The sequence below is a fragment of the Hyla sarda genome, chromosome 1 (assembly GCF_029499605.1).
Source record: "Hyla sarda isolate aHylSar1 chromosome 1, aHylSar1.hap1, whole genome shotgun sequence".
Lineage (NCBI taxonomy): Eukaryota > Metazoa > Chordata > Amphibia > Anura > Hylidae > Hyla > Hyla sarda.
In genome coordinates, this window is record NC_079189.1 from 489,936,499 (window position 1) to 489,960,232 (window position 23,734).

A 23,734-nucleotide genomic window follows, 5' to 3' on the forward strand; every position below is an offset into this window, starting at 1 on the left:
ATCTGCCTTGTTCCCACTATCATTTCGAAAATAACATCCACCTCAATTTGAGGTGTTTTAAGAGATTCCCGATGGTGTACCTCTTCTCTGGATATTCACCCACTTCATCATCTTCTTTCAAATTTAGTGACCGACGAGACCAATCTCCTTATCCAACCCTGGATTTTTCACCTTTCCCACTTTATCTTCAGTCCTCGCCTTTAGGCTGCCCCAAGGCTGAAGTCAAAAAAGCCACAACCCAACATGTTACTTTGGATTTTGGGCCTGTTTACTTTTAACGTTTGTGATTATAATAAACTATTATATTTTGAGAGGATAAGCCTGATTGGTGCGACTCTATGTCTCTGTGTTGACAGAGGATTTGAAAAGTGCCAATAAGGAGGAGGCCCTGGGTGAAAATCTTTCCGAGATTGGATTGAGATATACAAGGAAAAACACAATAACATGAAAATACACAAGATTGATCTAAAAAGACATTGGGGGAGATTTATCAAAACCTGTGCAAAAGAAAAGATGCCCAGTGGCCCAAAGCAACCAATCAGATTGCTACTTTCATTTTGCAGAGGCCTTGTTAAAAATGAAAGAAGCGACTTGATTGCTGGTCATGAACAGGAAAAGTTAAAATTCCAGGATTTTTATTTTTATTGGACTATGCTACAGGGGCTGTAAAGTTAGTGTTGTTCATAATATAGTGCCTGTACCTGTGTGTGACGGTTTTCTCACAATTCTTCTGTGATTTTCACTCCAATATTTATTTTTATCAGCATACAAAATGACTGTTGTCTCAGATTTTTCCCAGGTTGCAATGCGGCCGAGACCTGACTCTCTAGTCAGCTGATGACAGGGAGCCTGTCTGCTTCAATGGGTGGAGGGATCAATCTGCAACTAATGCAACAGCTGGAGGCACCCTGATTGAAAACCACAGGTCTTTTGAATGGATGCCGCTCATTTATGTTTTAATGTGTGGGGAGGAAGGAAAATGGAATTATGGGATTTGTAGGCAAAAGAAGAAAACTCCAACATGAAATAGGGGGTTTTAAGACACAGCTGTGTCTATCAGACCCTGATGCTGCATCACATGATGTGAAACCAGTGCTCATTGGGAGTGCGTTCCACATCTCCTCCCATGTAATACCTGTGCCGCAATAAAAAAAAGTTTTTAATTGCATCGGACAATCAGAGTGTCATCTTTCTTCTACAAATTGCAAATTCAGGAAGTGTTTCTCTGCTCTGAGCTTGATTGAAAGCTGCACAGAGCCTCACTGAAAGCTGCACAGAGCCTCACTGAAAGCTGCACAGAGCCTCACTGAAAGCTGCACAGAGCCTCACTGAAAGCTGCACAGAGCCTCACTGAAAGCTGCACAGAGCCTCACTGAAAGCTGCACAGAGCCTCACTGAAAGCTGCACAGAGCCTCACTGAAAGCTGCACAGAGCCTCACTGAAAGCTGCACAGAGCCTCACTGAAAGCTGCACAGAGCCTCACTGAAAGCTGCACAGAGCCTCATTGAAAGCTGCACAGAGCCTCATTGAAAGCTGCACAGAGCCTGAGGTCTTCTATTCATCACAGTGCTGCAACAACATGAGGGCAGAAGTGGTCCCCCAGCAGGCTTCAGTGATGTCATGCCTGCTGGGAAATGCCCAATTTCTCCTGCTGGGAGATTACACTGTGAGCAAGAAGAAAGGTAAGATACAGGTTACGTCGAGCGCTCCGGGTCCCTGCTCCTCCCCAGAGCGCTCGCGGCGTTCTCCTCTATGCAGCGCCCCGGTCGGGTCCTCTGACCGGGAGCGCTGCACTGACATTCATGATGGGGATGAGATTCACATAGCGGGACGCGCCCGCTCGCGAATCGCATCCCAAGCCACTTACTCGTCCAGGTCCCCGGCTATCATGTTCTGGCGCGCGCGGCTCCGCTCTCTATGGCGCGCGCGCCAGCTCTCTGGGGTTTAAAGGGCCAGTGCACCAATGATTGGTGCCTAGCCCAATCAGCCTAATTAGCTTCCACCTGCTCCCTGGCTATATTACCTCACTTCCCCTGCACTTCCTTGCCGGATCTTGTTGCCTTAGTGCCTTGTGAAAGCTTCTACTGTGTGTACCATTACTGTGTTTCCAGATCTCCTGCTATCCATATTGACTACGAACCTTGCCACCTGCCCTGACCTTCTGCTACGTCTGACCTTGCCTCTGCCTAGTCCTTCTGTCCCACGCCTTCTCAGCAGTCAGCGAGGTTGAGCCGTTGCCGGTGGATACAACCTGGTTGCTACCGCCACAGCAAGACCATCCCGCTTTGCGGCGGGCTCTGGTGAATACCAGTAGCATCTTAGAACCGGTCCACCGACACTGTCCACGCCAATCCCTCGCTGACACAGAGGATCCACATCCAGCTAGCCGAATCGTGACAATACAGAGCTTTTTAAAGCTCAGAATTTTATTTTTATTTTTTTAAGGGTGGGAGGAGTGTTAGGAGTAGTTAGGGAACATAGCCTGAGTTAATTTAGAAAAGTTTTTTTGGCGACAGGTACTTTTTAAGGGTAGAGTCACACAGAGCATCTGCAGCGCATTTCCCACTGCAGTAAATCTGCTGCAGATTCTGCTACAAGCAGACACACAAGGCTACCCTGGTACAGCCCTGTGTGTGCAGTCACGTCGGTGCAGCCTCCAAACCTTAGTGCATACACAGGACTGCGGCTGGGTAGCCCTGTATGTCTGCTTGTAACAGAATTTTCAGATTAGTCACAGTTTGAAATAAACTGCGGATGTGTTATATGTGACCCTACCCTACATCTCTCAGCAACTTTGTAACCAGAGATTTTCCTGAGACGACAGCAAGTAGTATACGGATTTGCCAGAAGTCCCATAGACTTGCATGGGACTTCAGGCAAATTCGTATCCTGATCGCTGTCACCCCAGTAAAGTCTTGGGTTACAAAGATTTGAACAAACAGATAGCCTGCTGCCTGAAGCATCATTGGAGTTACACTTGAAAAAAGGTTATCAATCTGCTGTCAGTGTGATATAGCTAGCAAGCCGTTTGCCTGGCGTGTGTCACATGTACTACCCCCACATTTATCAAAGAGGTGCACGATCTTTATAAATAGCAAAGCAACTTAGAGTTTTAACCACACTTAGAAACTTGTTTATATCTAAGATTTTAAGTGTAGTGTGAGAATGCGCAAAAATTTTTATGCCTGCGCAAAAAAAAATTTGCAACAATGCAACAAGTAAAGCCAATGATAAACTGCCCCCAACACTATACTATCATTGCCCCCCTAACAAGCCTCTGAAGTGCCCCAGACTGGCACCCCATTGCTCCAACTACCCATGATCTCCCTCTACTGGCTTGATTGTTTAGTTTCTTGCACATAGCCCTACCTAAATCTCATTCAAGGGCCATCACAGCCCCTTCCATAGACATGCATGGAGGGAACGTGGCATCACAAGGGGGTGTGGCATGACATCACGACCCGGCCTGTCGAACCCAGCATTCTGAACCAAAATGTTCATAACGCTGCACAGTGATCGTGGATCCAGAGGGGTCCCAGAGGCCGGACCCCCACGATCAGACATCATATACCATATCCTTTGGATAAGGGATAAGAGGTCTAGCAACAAAGTACCACTTTAACTCTTACTGGCAGCATATGTGCGGTAAGTAAAGGAAGTCGCTGTCCAAACAGGCAAACACACAGCACGTATGCCACAGAGTGGAAGCACGACATATGCGCAAAATATAGGGTGCGTTCACACCACAATTAGTCGATACTGGGAAGAGATCCGGCTGGGGGGGGAGTGAAAACCAGGTGCTCCCGTACCGCATCTCAATCATTTGAATGAGCCAACCGGAGTCAGATAGTGACTCCGGTCGGCTCATTTTTGCCCGTATCAGGTTTTGTGACCGGACCCAACACCGTGGTATACTATAGTTTTAGGCTGAGAAACACTGCTCTATGCCATCTGATCACCCTTCACAAAAAGTTAAAATAAATATATCTATCAGCTTAACATTTACAGTGTAAAACTGTCACCGCTATGCAGTTCCTGAAGACTGGCACTCTTCCTTGAAGTAATGCATCTTTGTATCCAATTAGGCTCTATGTTACTTGATACGGTTCATCTACAAGTCCCCCAAGAACATGCAGAACTGCATACAGGGCTGTTTTTGATCCAAGTCAATTTACAGATTCTTCATAAGTTTTAAGATTATCTTTTACCCCTGTCATTTCCCTCTGGGATCCCTGACTCTTTCTTACCATCTTTCTTTTTCTGTTTTTTGACTCTTGGCAAAAGATCAGCCGTAACACTTGGCGTCCTGTTGCCGTCTTAAATGGTCCATACATTATTTAGTGCATTCTTTAAGGGAAATGAAGGCTATGCAGCTTGCCAGAAACATGGCTTATTAATAAACCTTCTCAATGAGATCATTTTCGCTCACGGAAGAAACAACCACAAGCTTATCCGACACTAATGCAAAGCAAATCTAACAAGCTCTTTAATCCTATTCCAAAACAAATAGACCCCAACAATCATGTAAAAGAGGTAAAGCAAAGTGGCCAAAGACAGTGTAAAAGTATTACATGATATCCTTAATATGTATGAAATATCAGCCACCAGCACAATATGTCTTTCAGCACTGTTGTAAATTGCTTGAAGTCCCCCTTCCCTCTAAACGTGAACACTTGTGTAGATCTATATAAAAAGGGACATAGTAGAAAAAAGTAAAACAGTATCATAACACTGACATTAGCACTGATCCAGCCAAGTGCACAGTGTGAGTGTGTGTGTGTGTGTGTGTGTGTGTGTGTGTGTGTGTGTGTGTGTGTGTGTGGGTTGGAATTGGAGAGGGATAATTAAAGGAGTTGGGACATTTTTGGTGTATTTTGTGCAATATTTTGTTAAAAAGTGGTACATGCCATTTGGGCTACATTTTTAGAAAAATGCTTGACGCACCGATTTCACTTTGTGCACGCCATGCTCACCATTTTTTGTAAGAGGTGTGACATTGATAAAAAGATGGCTGTTTTCCAAAAAAGTAATAATATATGCCAATTTCAGGTCTAAACTAAGACAACAAATAGGTGGTGCAGAAAGAGTAGACAATATAAGATGCACCAGATTTTTCAACAGCCCGAGTCACTGTTAGAGGTGTACTCTGGAAGGTTTTTCAATTGGTGCCAAAAAATTTGATTAAAGGGGTATTCCGGGTTTATACATCTTATCCCCTATCCAAAGATATTCTGTGCTGGGCGCTGCCTCCAAGACGGGGTCACGACACACGGCCACGCCCTCTAATGACGTCTCGCCATGCACCGAGATCGTGGGGGTCCCCAGCGTTCATACATCTTATCCCCTATCCTTTGGCTAGGAAATAAGATGTATAAACCCAGAATCCCCCTTTAAGCCTAAGTACTTAAAGGGGTACTCCGGTGGAAAACAACTGATGCCAGAAAGTTAAACAGATTTGTAAATTATTTCTATTTAAAAATGTTATCCTTCCAGTACTTATCAGCTGCTGTATACTACTGAGGAAGTTCTTTTCTTTTTCAATTTATTTTCTGTCTGACCACAGTGCTCTCTGCTGACACCTCTGTCCATAGAGAATAGGAGAAAATCCACATAGCAAAGCTCTCCTTCTCTGGACAGTTGTGGTGTCAGCAGAGAGCACCGGAGTACCCCTTTAGGGTAGGGTCACATTTACCGGATCCACAGCATTTTAGGCTGCAGATCCCCCGGTGACCTGACCCCTTTTGTGCCTCCAGCTGCCACCACATTCCCCCTTGCTCTGCCCCTGGACTGCTCACAGCGGCAATCCGCCGCTATGAGCAGCCATACGGGGCCTGCGAGTCGCCGAGTCCACTCAGACATCGCGGAGCAGCCACGATTTCTGAGTACGCTGCACATGTGCAGTACACTCAGACGTTACAGCTCCGCAATGTCAGAGAGAACTCGCCGACTCGCAGGCCCCGTATGGCTGCTCATAGCCGCTGTGAGCAGTCCAGGGGCAGAGCGAGGCATGGGAATAGGGGGGGGGGGGGGGGGGTTGCAAAAGCTGCAGGCACAAAATGGGTAGGGACACTGGCAGATCTGCAGAGTAAAATACGCTGCGGTTCCGTTACATGTGACCCTACCCTTAAGCCTTCCAGTACTTATCTGCTGCATGCAAGAAGTTGTGTAGTTCTTTTCAGTCTACAACAGTGCTCTGTGCTGCCACCTCTGTCCGTGTCAGGAACTGTCCAGAGTAGAAAAAAAAATCCCCATAACCAACCTCTCCAGCTTTGGACAGTTCCTGACAGGGACAGAGGTGGCAGCAGAAAGCACTGTGGTCAAACTGAAAAGAACTACACAACTTCTGGGGTATACAGCAGATGATAAGTACTGAAAGAATTAAGCTTTTTATCTGGAAGTCATCTACAAATCAGCATACATTTTTGACACCAGAGTACTCCTTAAAAAATCTTGCACAACTGCCTAATCTAAGCCTACACTTTATTAGTATATTATGTGTAGGGAAGTCAGAGAATCCAGCAGCCATACATGGAGAGGAGACTGGGAAAGGGATGAACCACAGCAGCGAGATCAAAATGGAGGAAAAATCAATACATTCTGCATGTATTCAGCTTTAATGGCATTTAAAAGGAATACCTAAGGGTATATCATAAAAGACATGGATACCAGAAAGCCCTAGGTGTCTTTCAGTACCGTCAGTATACAACCCATTGCCCTTGTTAATCCAAATGTACAAAATGAAGGGGAAATGTGACCAAACTATGTCCCCTCTGATCAACACTAATACTGGTGGTTTAGGGATTTAAAGGGGTTCTCAGGTATACAAAACTTAACTTCTATAAAAAGATACAGAATAAAAATGCTTAATATACAGTAATAAAATGTTTTCAGTAGTTTTTCACAAAGAGATTCCGGGTGAAGAATCAGGCACCGGCAAAATCAACTGACCCATTGGCGGCAATGCAGTGGAATTCTATCGACAGAATGAATATGTCTACTTTCGGCTTAGCCTGGAATCTGGAATTTCCATGGCGTAAACTTCTCAGTGTGCACAGTGCAGCAGAATCCCTATGAAAACAATGGGATGCTGCTCCACTAAAGTTTCATAGTGGAATTTCTCAGCACAGAAATCCTGTAGTGTAAATGGGCCATAAATGTGATGTTTATAGCTAGTTGCCTAAGGTCAGCAGTTTCTGCTCAAACATGCTCAGTTGCAGCACTAGGAGTAAATGGAGGGTGAGCCGTTTGTCTGTAAGGGTATATGCATACATAATGTATATGTACTAACTCACATGCTCTGCTGTTTTTAGAGTATGTTCTCACATACTATATAGCTATTTATATTGATTTACAAAGCATAAACAGTCTGTCTGCACTAGAGATGAGCGAACTTACAGTAAATTTGATTTGTCACGAACTTCTCGGCTCGGCAGTTGATGCCTTATCCTGCATAAATTAGTTCAGCTTTCAGGTGCTCCGGTGGGCTGGAAAAGGTGGATACAGTCCTAGGAAAGAGTCTCCTAGGACTGTATCCACCTTTTCCAGCCCACCGGAGCACCTGAAAGCTGAACTCATTTATGCAGGATAAGTCATCAACTGCCGAGCCGAGAAGTTCGTGACAAATCAAATTTACTGTAAGTTCGCTCACCTCTAGTCTGCACATGCCCTTAAACAGTAGAAGATGGGAACTAGGAACCGATGTGATGGGCTCAGCAGTGAGAGACAAGATAAACTACATCAGGGGAATACAGGTAAAGGGGAACAGCCTGGAGTAGATATAAGAAGGAGCATGTAGGAACAACAGTATGACAAAGAAAATTAATGTTTAGGATGTAGAATTGAGGTTATACTGCTACTTTTCTTGGAATGACCCTACAACCTTCATTCAAGTTTTTAGACGGATTTTGGAATCCCACTTTAAAGCCAGGGTCAGACGTTTTCCCCATTCTGTAAGGTCAGCCATCAATACCAGCTGAGGTTTTACAAAAGAAAATACTCCAGAATTTTATGTCAAAATCCTGCAAAACTTTTTTAATAAGTACACATCCATAGAACCACTGTACTGGATTTAGCATCATGATTGACACTTTTAGAATAAGCTCAGTGCGTGTCACTCATCACATTGGTTTTACATAGTAGATGCTTAAAATCAGCAAGAAATGTTCTTCGATTCCAATTACTATAGAAATAGCATTTTACACTGTACAGTATGTCTATTGTGAGCTTTCAACTGAATTAAAATGGCCACAGTGAAAATGTATCTACACTTATTCCTATGAATATCAAATATTTAGTCAGATGAATAAAAGTCAGAATAGCCGGGCCACCCAGCTGTCCAGGTCCTATTCTTAAAGGGAGTCCCCAACATATAAGTGTCTACAGGCCTGACCTGCAAGAATTCCCAAGGATTACCAGAATTCATATATTCACATGTTGATATACTCGCAGTGGGTTCCCTACTGTGGAAAATCTGCTGACAGATTGGTTACCATTTAATGGGTTTATGGAAAATACGCAGATTTGCTTTTTGCTGACAGACCCATTGAAGTGAATGGTAGTGAAACTTCCAGTGGAACTTACTGTGTGTTATTAATGTGTAAATGTCCCCTTAAAGAGGCTATCCAGCATTAGAAAAAACAGTACTGAAGGTTGTGTGTGGTTTTGCAGCTCAGTTCCTTAGAAGTAAATAGAGCCAAGTTGTAGTATGACATATACCCTGAGGACAGGGGGGGGGGGGTCTTGGAAGAAATTAGCTATGTTTTTCTATTGCTGGATAAGCCCTAACACACACATAAATAAATATATATATTTTTTTATTTATTTATTAGGGCTGCACGATATGGGGAAAATGTGAGATTGCGATTTTAGGCCTAAATATTGCGATATGCCTTGCGATATAATAAAAAAAAAATTGTGAAATCCCCCCCCATTTCACATCTACCTACCCATTTTATGCCCACCGCCTATTTCACATCTCCCCCTTGTCACATTCTCCCCCCACCTTCGGTCACATCCCACCCCCCCCCCCCCCCCCCTCCTGTCACATTCTTGTACTGCAGCAATACAATGGATTTCAAATCTTCCACGGGACCCAGGAAACCTAGTGTATTGCTGCAGTACAAGACCTTTCCCCATCAGCCAATGACTGGCTTGACACGTGACACCACTACGGCCAGTGATTGGCTGAAAAGGGAAAGGTCCTACTGCCTGTACTAACCCTTGCTGTACCTGGGGTAAAACTAGACTGCATGAACTGACCAAAAAGTCAGAACATCTAAGGGCAAGTCATTAATGTATATTCCCCAAAAACCTGTCTTGGCTATGTGCATACACCATTTTGGCAAATTTTTTTAATGAAATCAAATATAAATTAAATCAAAAACTGCTGTTTGTGGACACAATATAATTTACAGCTGAATTTGTAATGGCTGTAAAATTAAGTGCTGGGGCCTTTTTTTCAGCCAATTAGATGCCAAAATAGAGCAACATTTTGTTTAGGATGTAACATCTTAAGGACCAAGGGAGTACCGGTATACTCTTGGGCTTTGAAGCTTAAGGACCAAGGGCGTACCTGTATGCCCTGGTTACCGGTATTTAAAGCATGCTGACTAGCTGAGCACTCTTTAAACCCGGTGGGCCCTAACTGCTATCAGCATCCAGGGCCCACGGTTGATGCCAGGCATTGACCACCAGGCCAATGCCCGGCGTTAACCCTTTAGACACTGAAATTAAAGTTGATTGCAGAGTCTAAAATTCAGGGTTAACTATCCTGACAGCTCAGAGGAGCTGATCAGGACCATTGCAGTAAAATCGCAATGTCCCGATCAGCTGAGTGGATGGCGGGAGGGCCCTTAACTGCCTCCTCGCCGTCCGATCGGTCCTCTAGGAAGCTTCAGAAGGCTGAAGTAGCAGAGCACTGATAAATGTTATTTTATGGCACAACATTGAACAGTGTATGCAATCGAAAGATTGCATGGCATAGACCCCTATGGGGATTAAAAAAAAATATATAAAAAAAAAAAAGTTTATACATACAAGAGGTGCCCAAGGTATAGGATCCTACGCATAGGGATTAACAATGGCAAAGAAAAATAAGCATATAAAGATCAAGTAACATCAATTTTATTGCACATAACTGCATCACAAAAACATACATTTAAAATCAATTAAGAGGACATAATAACAAAGACACATCTGCAAAAGTGCAGAAAAAGAGGTCTACTAAATGAGTCAAATTACATATGCAAGCTGAACAGGCATGCAACAGTATGGATAGTAAGCCCACTAATGCTGCGGTAAAGGGTCAAAAGACTATACATACATACATACAATGCAGTGCTAGGGGGATACAATATATCACCTAGTGGAAAAGAGCAGGACCTCCAACACCACCTGTTCTTTTCCACTAAGTCATATATTGTATCCCCCTAGCACTGCATTGTATGTATGTATGTATGTATGTATGTATATATAGTCTTTTGACCCTTTACCGCAGCATTAGTGGGCTTACTATCCATACTGTTGCATGCCTGTTCAGCTTCCATATGTAATTTGACTCATTTAGTAGACCTCTTTTTCTGCACTTTTGCAGATGTGTCTTTGTTATTATGTCCTCTTAATTGATTTTAAATGTATGTTTTTGTGATGCAGTTATGTGCAATAAAATTGATGTTACTAGATCTTTATACTTTTTCTTTTTGCCATTGTTAAAAAAAAAATAAATAAAAAATGAGTTTAGCCTTGCTAATAAAAGTTTAAACCCCCCCCCCCCCCTTTTGCCATTTTTGAATAAAATAATGTAATTAAAAGTAAAAAATAATCATATGTGGTACCGGCGCGTGTGTACATGTCCGAACTATTAAAATATAAGGTTAGTAAAACCGCACGGTTGATAGCATGCATGTAAAAAAAATTACAAAGTCCCACATTTTTGGTCACTTCATATACCATAAAAATTAATAAGAAGCGATCAAAAAGTCCCATAAAAATAAAAATGGTACCAATAAAAACGAAAGATCACGGAGCAAAAATGAGCCCTCATATAGCCCCGTATACGAAAAAATAAAAAAAGTTACCGTATTTTCCGGCGTATAAGATGACTGGGCGTATAAGACGACCCCCAACTTTTACAGTTAAAATATAGTTTGGGATATACTCGCCATATAAGACTACCCCTCTACCGCGATATGGTACCTTACCATTGTTCCTCCACACTAGGTTGTCAGCATAGTTCTCCCCACATTAGCTTGTCAGCACAGTTCCCCCACATTAGGTTGGCAGTATAGTTCCCCCACATTAGGTTGGCAGTATAGTTCCCCCACATTAGGTTGGCAGTATAGTTCCCCCACATTAGGTTGGCAGTATAGTTCCCCCACAGACATACAGCAATATACAGTGTATGGCTAGAGGCTGTCTGTGTGTACTGCCCCACTTCAGTGCTCCGAGGAGCGCTGGTCGGAGCACCGAAGCTGACGTGCAGCTGCTAACTTACCATGCACGCGCGTCCTCCTCGATGCTCCACTCCTCCGTTCCTATGGGTGCACCCACGAGACGTCAGTGACGTCCCTGCGTGCGCTACCTCCCGGTGGCCCCTGCATTTTTAAAGTTAACGTGGGGCTGCAGAAAGGTACCCAGGACATCCTTGTGTCCCAAAAAGATCTTTCAGGACACAGGGATGTCCCGAATGTGACGGGGGAAGTTAATCTCGGCCAGGACGCCCGGGGTATGGATAATCCATACCCTGGGTGTCCTGGCATACTGCAGCACCCAACGTTTAAGACGACCCCTGACTTTTGAGAACATTTTATGGGGTTAAAAAGTCGTCCTGTATGCCGGAAAATACGGTACATGGGTTAGAAGAATACAATTTTAAACATACTAAAAAAAAAAAAAAAATGCAGTAAAAAAATAAAAATAAATGTTTTAAGTAGTAAAATAAAATAAAACCTACATAAATTTGGTATCTTTGGGGGAGATATATCAAAACCTGTGCAGAGGAAAACATGCCCAGTTGCCCATAGCAACCAATCAGCTTGCTTCTTTCATTTTTATCAAGGCCTGTGAAAAATGAAAGGAGTGATCTGATTGGTTGCTATGGGCAACTGGGCAAGTTTTCCTCTGCACAGGTTTTGATAAATCTCCCCCCTTGTAACCGTATGAACCAACAGAATAAAGATAAGGTGTCATTTTTACAGAAGAGTGCACTGCGTAGAATCAGAAGCCCCAAAAATTACAAAATGGCGTTTGTTTGTTTTTTTATTTCACATCACAAAAAAAAATTTCTTCAGATGAAGTTATAAAATAAGTGATGTCATTACAATTTCACTCATGCAGCCCGTCTTCTCACTTGTATAGGGCCGCAGCTCGAGTGAAGCCGGGGGGGAGAACGCCGCTTCCGGTTGTACGGAACGTGGCGCATGCGCGGCCCTCCCCACCAGACCGAGAAAAAGGAGTTAGACTACGAGGATAAGTTCATGAATATTCATGAGCCGGGCGGCAGCTCCACCCAGCTAGAATGACATGTGGCCGAGTCCCAGATGATAACACCTCCCACTGAGTCCCAAGCCAGGGAATAACAGAAAACTAAAGATATAGATATCTGAAGAACCGCTGAACCATTTTTAACCAGGTAAGGAGCGTTTTAATCAGGATCACCTGCACTACAAGCCTGTGTAACAGATTTAGTGCGGGCGATTCTGATGACAGATTTCCTTTAAAATGTAAAAAAGCATTAAAATGTAAAGACATGTTTTGCCTGTGAAAAGATTTTAGAACCTCAAAAATGATGTGCGTACAAAGGCCGACATTTATCATTGTCTTTAGATTGTTTTTAGTGTCTAGAAAAGTTGCAAAAAAATAAAAAAGGCGCAAGCAGGTTTTTTTGTTTTTTTTTATTTTTTGCGCCTTTTGGTTTACACATTTCTGCTGATTTTGAGTTGCAATCCAAGATATATATTTTTGTGAAAAGGTGCAAAAAAGGCGCAAAGCCACTGGAAAGTCTCTAAAACGACACCAGCCCAGACATAGCTTAGCTTTTTGAGGTGAAGAGAGAAATTTCAGAAAATGTGACCTGCACAAAATGTATCAAATGCTCTGTGAACATTTAATACATTTGATGCTCCTACACATTATCAGCACACACAGCTTTTTATCCAAAAGTTAATAAAAAAAAGAAAAAAAAGAAAAAAAAAGAAAAAGGAATAAACTTCTTCCTGCTGATCTGGCAAAAAAAAAAAAAAAAAAACTTTAATGTAAAACTACAAACACAGCTGTGTGTGAACAACCCCCTTTTATTAAAAGCCAGTCTCTGACTAGTTACTATGGGAAACAGGGTCAGTTTCTTGGTCAAACTGTTCTGAAAATTGAGGCCCATTACAGCAGATTCATTAGAACTTTCCTAAAGCTAGACAATATAAAAAGAAACCAGAAAGGCAAAAAATGAGCCAAAGTGATCATGGTCTAATGATAAAAGAAAAAAAAAAAAAAAAAAAACACACGAGAGGTGCTGTATGTGATGCTAAACTCCAATATACCGTATTTTTTGTCATATAAGACGCACCCAATTTTAAAGCATAAAAATCTAAAAAATAAAGATTCTGAACCAAATACAACGTAAAGTATAGGACAGTGATCTTCAACCTGCGGACCTTCAGATGTTGCAAAACTACAACTCCCAGCATGCCCGGACAGCCGTTGGCTGTCCGGGCATGCTGGGAGTTGTAGTTTTGCAACATCTGGAGGTCCGCAGGTTGATGAACACTGGTATAGGAGGTAGTACTCACGAGTCCCTGCCGCTCCGGACCAGTCACCGCTGCCCTGGATGTCGCCCTCCATCGCTGTCGCCGCATCCTTGGGGTGTCCCCGTCACTCCGAAACGTCTCTGCTGCCCGGTATCCTCGCTCTCCGTCGCCGCCATCACATCGCTACGCACGCCGCCCCTACTGGATGACGGGACGGCGTGCGCGATGACGACGAAGGAGAGCGCCGGCCATGCAGGGGATCCCGGCACGGAGCAGACACCGAGGAGGCAGGTAAGGTCCCTCCCGGTGTCCTGTAAGCTGTTCGGGACACCGCGATTTCACCGCGGCGGTCTCAAACAGCCTGACTGAGCAGCCGGGTTAGTGTCACTTTCGCTTCAGACACGGCAGTCAGCTTTGATTGCCGCGTCTGAAGGGTTAATACAGGGCATCACCGCAATCGGTGAGGTCCTGTATTAGCCGCGGGTCCCGGCCGTTGATGGCCGCAGGGACTGCCGGTTTTAACGTGTATTTGCCGTATAAGACACACCAACTTTTTCCCCCAGTTTTGGGGGAAGAAAAAAATGCACCTTATACGGCGAAAAATACGGTACATGTGCTGAAATTTATAGACTGTGCTCACCTTATGGTGTTGTGCTATGAGCATAATACCAAATAACAATTTAAGGGTGGGGTCACACTGTGGCTGTGTATTTTCCTACCTATTTAAGTCAAAGAGTAGGAAAATACGCAGCAAAATACTATGAAAAAAAGCATAAAACCTCTAATAGAAAAAAAAAAAACTGTTTGCATTGTTGTGATAAAATACATGTCCCAATTCAGCAGATTTCCTTATAAATTCTGATCACAAAGCCTGATAGCTGCCGGACTTTGCCTCTCGGCAGACTTGTTCGCCCTGTAGACCAAAGGTCACACAAAAGTAGAAAATCTTTAATGTGCATCATTCCTACCTACAACAGAGGCTCCTCTTTCAGCAAAAGCCAAGGCATACGCTTTTCCCAAACCTGAAACAAAAATAGATTCCCATTAGACTGAAAAACAGTAGTGACATATACAGTATACATGGGGAAGAGTTCTAAAATGACAGCTCACAGAAATCTGGAAAACACTTGGCTATTATACTGATGGTTATAGGGAACATTACAAGTGGCTAAAGAGGGCAAATATATCCAAAATTATAATTTGCGTTCTGAACGCTAACACGGCTACTATAACAAACCTGCTGGAAACCTTCCAACGCGCAACAGCATTGTTCTCCGTCAATGTCACAAAAAAAAGTAGAAGAATTCGTAAAACTAAACTTTGCTCTTTCTGCGCTGCTGCTCTAAACCAGTGCCCCTATACGAGTGACTTCAGATTAAATATTACTCTATTTTTAAAGAAAACTAGACATGTATATTATAGATGGATCCCTGTCAAACTTGTAAAGGAAGCCAATTTGGCATCTGAGCACATGACATTTTTTGATTCTGCCTCTGCGCATTCGGGCAGCTATAACTATGTTTTCGTTGGAGGCTCCATTTTTTGCACAGCACGTTCTACTATTGTATCAATAAATATTGTAGCACATTTTAACATGCATATGCTTTTAAAGGCGATCTCTAGTCCTGAAAAACGTATCCCCTATCCTAAGGATAGGGGATAAGTTTCAGATCGTGGGGGGGGGGTCCGACCCCCGGCAGCCCGTGGGAAGGGGGCGTGTCAACCACTGCACGAAGCAGCGGCTGACACGCATCTCAATACAACTCTATGGCAAAGCCTGAGCGCTGCCTTCAGCAACCTCCGGCTCTGCCATTGAGATGCATTGAGGGGGGGTGTCGGCCGCCGCTTCATGCCGTGGTCAACATGTACTCTATGGCCAGCGAGCAGTGGCCCCGTACAGAAGATCGTGGGGAGCCCCAGTGGTCGGACCCCCCACGATCTGAAACTTATCCCCTATCCTTAGGATAGGGGATAAGATTTTCAGGACTGGACTACCCCTTTAAATAAATTAAAAATAAATATTTTTCAATCCCCAGGGAATATAGTCAGAAAGCCCTGGGGTTTAACAGACATTAAAGGAAAACGTTCACCCGTTCATACGCACTATAACCCGATACACCGGGTTATAGTGCAGGTGAACAGGAGACCGATGCGGGTTCTCAGACTGCTATATCCACCTGCAGTCCGGAGCACCGATCCTACAAAGGGCCCCCTCTTCCAGCGCTGACTTGTGCTTTGAGGCGGGCCTGCTAGATTTTAATATTTAGAAGTGCCAGTTAAGAGGAGGTTTGCTATGGGGATTTGCTTCTAAACTGGGCGTTTCCCAAGACACGTGTCATCAGAGAGGATTTAGACAGAAAAGAACAACCTTAACTTCAGAAGCTCATAAGTACTGAAAGGATTAAGATTTTTTTTAATAGAAGTAATTTACAAATCTGTTTAACTTTCTGGAGCCAGTTGATATATATAAAAAAAAGTTTTTTCCTGGAATACCCCTTTAAAGACTGTACTAGAAACATAGCACCCCATCAGGGTGAAACACATGCTTTTTCTCTTGGCTACACCCCTTCCAAATGTAAACTCAGCCCTATCAGAAGGCAGTGCCAGTCTAATATCCTACTTGCCTGCTTCTTTATCCACATGTAGTAAGCACCCACTCACTGGTCGTATTGACGAGCTGCATTGGCCAGGGATTGGCTGGATGGGTATTTCCTGCGTGTGATAGAGAAGCATTGCTCACCTGGGACTGGGGACCATCTGGAGGCCGCAGAAAAGCATCAGTGCAGGCGAATATCATTTTTTGGTTTTTTTTGCCCCCTATTTTTATTCTAGCCATAGCCCATCAGCAAAACTTAATCATTTATAATCAACAACTAAATAACTTGTTAATGCCCATGGAAAACTTTAAAGGAGTACTAGGGTGCAGTAAAACTTATCCCCTATACAAAGGATAGGGAATAAGTTTTAGATCGCGGGGGGGTCCGACCATTGGGACCCCCAGTGATCTCATGCATGGCACCCCAGCTCTCACCAGAAATGGATTGTGTCGACCCCCGCACAAAGTGGCGGCAGACAGGTCCCCTCCATGTATGGGAGGGGACCTGTCTGTCTATATGGGAAAGCCAAAGATACAGCGTTCGGGTATCTCCAGTCGGACCCCCCCGTGATCTCCTGCACGGCACCCCAGACCTGTACTGGAGATAACAGACGGTCCCAGTTTAGTCCCTATCCTGCGGATAGGAGATACATTTCTTAGCACTGGCTATCTTCTTTAAGGTTTTCAGAACATAAAAAGACAGCGAGGCTGGAAGCTGAAAAGTGTAAACAGCACCTTACAGATGTATTTAGAATAGTGTTTCTCCACCAGGGAGTCTCCAGCTGTTGCAAAACCACAACAAAGACTGTCTGGGCATGCTGGAAGTTGTAGTAGTTTTGCAGCAGATTTAGGCACACTGGTTGAGAAACAGATTTAGAAGCTGCACCCCTACCTACTAGCATACCAGGTGACCGCTCACTGGTCCCCGCACTAATAATCGAGTCTACTGGCAGAATTATAGTTGTGACTAGATGTAACTCATACAAGATCTAGATCAGAGCTTTACAGACTGGGTGTAGCAACACATTAGTGTGGCAGCCTTCAGGGGTATCGTCACACCATCCTGTCCTTCCACAGCAGTCGCTGGTCCCGGCCAAGGCTGCCTGATCTTAGAAAGGTATCTGGCGCTGTGGCCACTTTGAACTGAAGAGCAGTGATGGATGCAGGGACGTCTGAAGAGTCACATCTCGCCGAGTAGTGGAGCGGGAGGACATCTGTCATCAGTGCTGCGCAGGAGGACATCACTAGTCATATCCGCCAAGCATGTACCTGAGCTGCCAGAGTACACTAAGAGATACAGGCCACGTGAGAAATGGCATAGGGCGTATTTGGGGTGGGGGGTGAAGTGGCACAGGGGATAATGATGGGGTTGATAAAATGGCACAATGGGTGATAATGGAGTGCGATAAAAATCACACAGGGGGTGATAATGGAGTGCGATAAAAATCACACAGGGGGTGATGACGGGGTGCAATGAAATGACACAGGGGGTGATGACGGGGTGCAATGAAATGACACAGGGGGTGATGACGGGGTGCAATGAAATGACACAGGGGGTGATGACGGGGTGCAATGAAATGACACAGGGGGTGATGACGGGGTGCAATGAAATGACACAGGGGGTGATGACGGGGTGCAATGAAATGACACAGGGGGTGATGACGGGGTGCAATGAAATGACACAGGGGGTGATGACGGGGTGCAATGAAATGACACAGGGGGTGATGACGGGGTGCAATGAAATGACACAGGGGGTGATGACGGGGTGCAATGAAATGACACAGGGGGTGATGACGGGGTGCAATGAAATGACACAGGGGGTGATGACGGGGTGCAATGAAATGACACAGGGGGTGATGACGGGGTGCAATGAAATGACACAGGGGGTGATGACGGGGTGCAATGAAATGACACAGGGGGTGATGACGGGGTGCAATGAAATGACACAGGGGGTGATGACGGGGTGCAATGAAATGACACAGGGGGTGATGACGGGGTGCAATGAAATGACACAGGGGGTGATGACGGGGTGCAATGAAATGACACAGGGGGTGATGACGGGGTGCAATGAAATGACACAGGGGGTGATGATGGGGTGCAATGAAATGACACAGGGGGTGATGATGGGGTGCAATGAAATGACACAGGGGGTGATGATGGGGTGCAATGAAATGACACAGGGGGTGATGATGGGGTGCAATGAAATGACACAGGGGGTGATGACGGGGTGCAATGAAATTACACAGGGGGTGATGAAGGCTGGTGAAGAAGTGGCAGGGGGTGATAATGGGGCGTGATGAAGTGGCACAGGGGGTGACGGAGGCAAGTGATGAAGTGATACCGGGGTATGGCAGCTACATTTGTAATAATTACACTGGTATCACGTTGTACTTCGTAAGACACGGTACATACATGTCTAAAAAAGGTGTCACCAACATGAAAAGTTTGGAAATCTTAAAATCTATTTCACTGCTTCCCAACCAGTGTGCCTCCAGCTGTTGTAAAACTTCAACTTCAAGGATGTCTGGACAGTCGCCATACTGGGAGTTATAGTTTTGCAACAGCTGGAGGCACACTGGTTGGGGGAACACTGATCTAAGGGATATGCAGAACAAGTCGGTGATCTTGGCATCAGGTGACCCCAGGTGCTTTATAACAGGGCTCCTCAGGCTGAACACTTGGCCTTTGGATCAGCTGATCCCCTGCAAAGATAACGCTCTCCCAATCCTGCCCTTTACTCCCACTATCTCCTATACTCCAGGTCCAAGAACCACCTGCAAGTCACTCTAAATCAGAGCTCTCCAAACTATGGCCCTTTAGATATTGCAAAACTATAACTCCCAGCATGCCCGGACAGCCAACGGCTGTCCGGGCATGCTGGGAGTTGTAGTTTTGCAACAGCTGGAGGATCACAGTTTGGAGACCACTGCTAGAGTGTGCAACTGATAGATCCCTTGCAGTGAGACTACAGCTCCCAAAATGTAAAGCCATGCTGGGTACTGTAGATCCATAACACATCCAAAAAGTTGCACACCGCTGCAGGTGTATACTCTGTAATGTATATACTGACATAACAACTAGTGTAAGGACACCGCACCCATTCCACTCACCTCCCCCGGCTCCGGTTACCAGCACCACCCGACCATCAAAGCGCAGAGCAGAAGCCATCACCGATCTATCCCGCAGGATCCTTCGCTGTCACAGTCACCGGGACACAGGAGCTGGAGCGCAGCGTACCAAGCCTCAATCTGGGAGGATGGGCGGGGCTACAGTGGATAATGCTAGATATGATTGGGTGTCTACTGAATGAGGTTGCTGCGATAGTAAAGTAGGCGTGGCCATGCGTAACCAGGAAGCGACACTGTAACCCTCTCCTGCCCGATGACACCTGATTAGTCTCGCGCGTTGGGTCTCAGAGCATTTGTTTTCTCTAACAACCAATCAGGATCCACGTTTCACTTTGTCAGTGCAGTTTAGAACTTAAGAGGCGAGCTCTGATTGGCTGCAGTAGACAAAGGGCGGTTGTGGGGTCTGGATTTACCGTAGTGTAAATGGGGCTGCCGACTCACGTTGAAAGCTATGGTCGGATACTGCCCGGTATTTTTCGTAACAGAATTCCCTAGCTCAATGTTGCATACGTTTTTATTGTATACACTTTTTTTGTGGTAAATGTTTGTATACGATTGCATACGTTTTAAATGTATATGTATGTTTTTATTGTACAGGCCTATACTAGGGTTGCCACCTTTCCCTCAGAAAAATACCGGTCATGGGTGTGGCTATGTGGGGGTGGAGCTACAAAAGGGGAGGGGCCAGATTGCACAGGGGCTGAGGGATCAGGGGTTTAAGAAATGGCATGGGGGATGGGAGGGGGTTTAAGAAATGGCATAGGGGATTGGAGGGATACAATATATATGTGGGGGGAATTTTCCTATATCGCACAAAAAAAAATTACATTTAGAGAATACCTACCAAAACCCTATTTATGCCAGCGGCGGCGGTAGTGGTGGTGCGCGACAGCAACGCTGGCTCTCTCTGTGATGACAAGTGACGTCCCCCTGCGCAACGTCAGATAAACAGGCTAATCAGACAGTATCACACATGACAGATTTGGATATACAGGCTCAGCAGACAGTATCGCACATGACAGGATTAGATGCACAGGCTCAGCAGACAGTATCACACATAACAGGATTAGATACACAGGCTCAGCAGACAGTATCACACATGACAGATTTAGATGCACAGGCTCAGCAGATAGTATCCCACATGACAGATTTGGATATACAGGCTCAACTCACAGTATCACACATGACAGGATTAGATACACAGGCTCAGCAGACAGTATCGCACATGACAGGATTAGATACAGAGCGCAGCAGATAGTTTCACACATTAAAACATTAAATCAGTGTTTCCCAACCAGGGTGCCTCCAGCTATTGCAAAACTACAACTCCCAGCATGCCCGGACAGCCAAAGGCTGTCTGGGCATGCTGGGAGTAATAGTTTTGCAACAGCTGGAGGCACCCTGGTTGGGAAACACTGCATTAAATACACAATTTTGCAGAGAGGTCTCACCAGTCTCTTGTCTTCACTTTCTCCTATCCCCGGGCGGCTCCAGGTTAAGGAATGTCCGGGGTTGAGGAGGAATTGGGTGGGCAATTATTTATCCCATGGGGCCACATGAGAAACTAAAAATATTGTGGAGGGCCGGGTAATTGTCCCCCAGATCAGGCAGCATAGTTGTCCCCCAGATTAGGAGCATAGTTGTCCCCCAGATTAGGCAGCATAGTTGTCCCCCAGATTAGGCAGCATAGTTGTCCCCCAGATTAGGAGCATAGTTGTCCCCCAGATTAGGAGCATAGTTGTCCCCCAGATTAGGCAGCATAGTTGTCCCCCAGATTAGGCAGCATAGTTGTCCCCCAGATTAGGCAGCATAGTTGTCCCCCAGATTAGGCAGCATAGTTGTCCCCCAGATTAGGCAGCATAGTTGTCCCCCAGATTAGGCAGCATAGTTGTCCCCCAGATTAGGAGCATAGTTGTCCCCCAGATTAGGCAGCATAGTTGTCCCCCAGATTAGGCAGCATAGTTGTCCCCCAGATTAGGAGCATAGTTGTCCCCCAGATTAGGCAGCATAGTTGTCCCCCAGATTAGGAGCATAGTTGTCCCCCAGATTAGGAGCATAGTTGTCCCCCAGATTAGGCAGCATTGTTGTCCCCCAGATTAGGCAGCATAGTTGTCCCCCAGATTAGGCAGCATAGTTGTCCCCCAGATTAGGCAGCATAGTTGTCCCCCAGATTAGGCAGCATAGTTGTCCCCCAGATTAGGCAGCATAGTTGTCCCCCAGATTAGGCAGCATAGTTGTCCCCCAGATTAGGCAGCATAGTTGTCCCCCAGATTAGGCAGCATAGTTGTCCCCCAGATTAGGAGCATAGTTGTCCCCCAGATTAGGAGCATAGTTGTCCCCCAGATTAGGCAGCATAGTTGTCCCCCAGATTAGGCAGCATAGTTGTCCCCCAGATTAGGCAGCATAGTTGTCCCCCAGATTAGGAGCATAGTTGTCCCCCAGATTAGGCAGCATAGTTGTCCCCCAGATTAGGCAGCATAGTTGTCCCCCAGATTAGGAGCATAGTTGTCCCCCAGATTAGGCAGCATAGTTGTCCCCCAGATTAGGCAGCATAGTTGTCCCCCAGATTAGGCAGCATAGTTGTCCCCCAGATTAGGCAGTTTACCCCCCCCCCCCCCCTACACACACACACACACACACATATATATACACAGACACATAGAGACACAGACACAGACACAGACACATATATACACACACACATATATAACCACAGACACATATATACAGACACATATATACACACACACATATATACACAGACACTCACCCGCCGTGCGCTGCAGATGGAGACAGGATACACGGCCTCTCCCCTCCCTGCTCTGACTATGGAGGGTTGTAAGACTGCACGGGGCAGAGAGAAGGAGGGGGAGGGGGAGAGAGGAGACAGGAGGTGCACGCCCCCTCCTCAGCACTGTACAGTCTCTTCCTGTCATCGCACGGAGCTCTCCCTGTCACCGGCTGGTGGTGTCAGACCTGGGCATTGTACGGCCGGTCATGAAAGCAGTGCTGCTCTGGGGATGCTGCTCAGTCCGCCCCTGTCAGTGAATGAAAAATACCGCGGTATTTTTCATCCAAACTTACCGGCACAGCCCGGAATGTAGATGAAAATACCGTCTGTGCCGGTAAAATACCGGCAGGGTGGCAACCCTAGCCTATACACGTGGCGATTTATCAAAACTTGTGCAGAGGAAAACGTGGTGCAGCTGCCCATAGAAACCAATCAGATTGCTTCTTTCATTTAAAAAAAAAAAAAAGGCGTCTGAAAAATGAAAGAAGCGATCTGATTGGTTTCTATGGGCAGCTGCTCTGCACACCTTTTGATAAATTTCCCCCAAAGACCTATACCACACCAAACGTCAATAATATGCTTCTATAGGGGAAAACAGAAGTGTTTGTATACGATTTTTTATGGCACAGAAAGTGATGTGTGCAGAACTTTTCTATGCCACAAAAAATTGTAGAGTGAACAAAATGTAGCCAAAAGTGATATACTTCTTACTATGTTCACATAATGGAACTCTATTGGTATACCAAAGCATATGTTTAAAGGGGTTCTCCACTGCCCTGTCTTCCGGAGCTCCGCTCGCAGCATCCGGAAGTTTATTACTCTGGACGCTGTGTGCGGGCTTCCGTGTTCGAGGCCGCCCCCTCGTGACGTCACCCCCGCCCCCACGTGACATCACGCCTGCCCCCTTAACGAAAGTCTGTGGGAAGGGGGCATGACAGCGATCGCGCTCCCTTCCCATAGACTTTCGTTGAGGGGGCGGGCGGGCGTGACGTCACGAGGGGGCGGCCTCGAACACGGAAGCCCGCCGAACACGGAAGCCCGCACACAGCGTCCGGAGTAATAAACTTCCGGACGCTGCGAGCGGAGCTCCGGAAGAAAGGGCAGTGGAGAACCCCTTTAAGTACCGTTTAAACATATTTCCAGGCATAAAGCTGTATTATGGATGTGAGCCAGCCCCATACCTCAAGGCATGTGATTCTTTGATCATGTGACTCGAGGATTTTACTAAAGAATGTGAGAAAACGCACACACGTTTTACATGTTTTTTTACGCATTTTCTAAGCCTGTGGAGGTCTATGGGAAGAAAAACACCACAAAGTAGGTGAAAAAAATTTGTAACCCCATCTCTTCTGAGTATGGAAATACCCCATGTGTGGACGTGAAGTGCTCTGCAGGCGCACTACAATGCTCAGAAGAGGAGTCACATTAGGCTTTTGGAAAGCAAATTTTGCTGAAATGGTTTTTGGGGGGCATGTCACAT

The 23,734-nt window shown here is 45.4% G+C and overlaps 1 protein-coding gene across 2 annotated transcripts in view; it reads right to left on the bottom strand.

The window, feature by feature from the left end:
- HSD17B4 (hydroxysteroid 17-beta dehydrogenase 4) overlaps positions 1 to 19,707 on the bottom strand; it is a 264,853-nt gene extending 245,146 nt beyond the window's left edge. The window contains exons 1-2 of one of the 2 annotated variants that reach the window (XM_056537370.1): positions 19,446 to 19,707; positions 14,708 to 14,761 (exon numbers count right to left, since the gene is read on the bottom strand). In XM_056537370.1, coding sequence (XP_056393345.1) covers positions 14,708 to 14,761; positions 19,446 to 19,503 — 112 coding nt within the window. In that variant the 5' untranslated portion in view covers positions 19,504 to 19,707. Of the gene's footprint in view, positions 1 to 14,707; positions 14,762 to 14,976; positions 15,017 to 19,445 lie in introns of those variants that run through there. The other variant, XM_056537371.1, reaches the window with a different exon arrangement.
- Between the last annotated feature and the right edge of the window lie 4,027 nt (positions 19,708 to 23,734).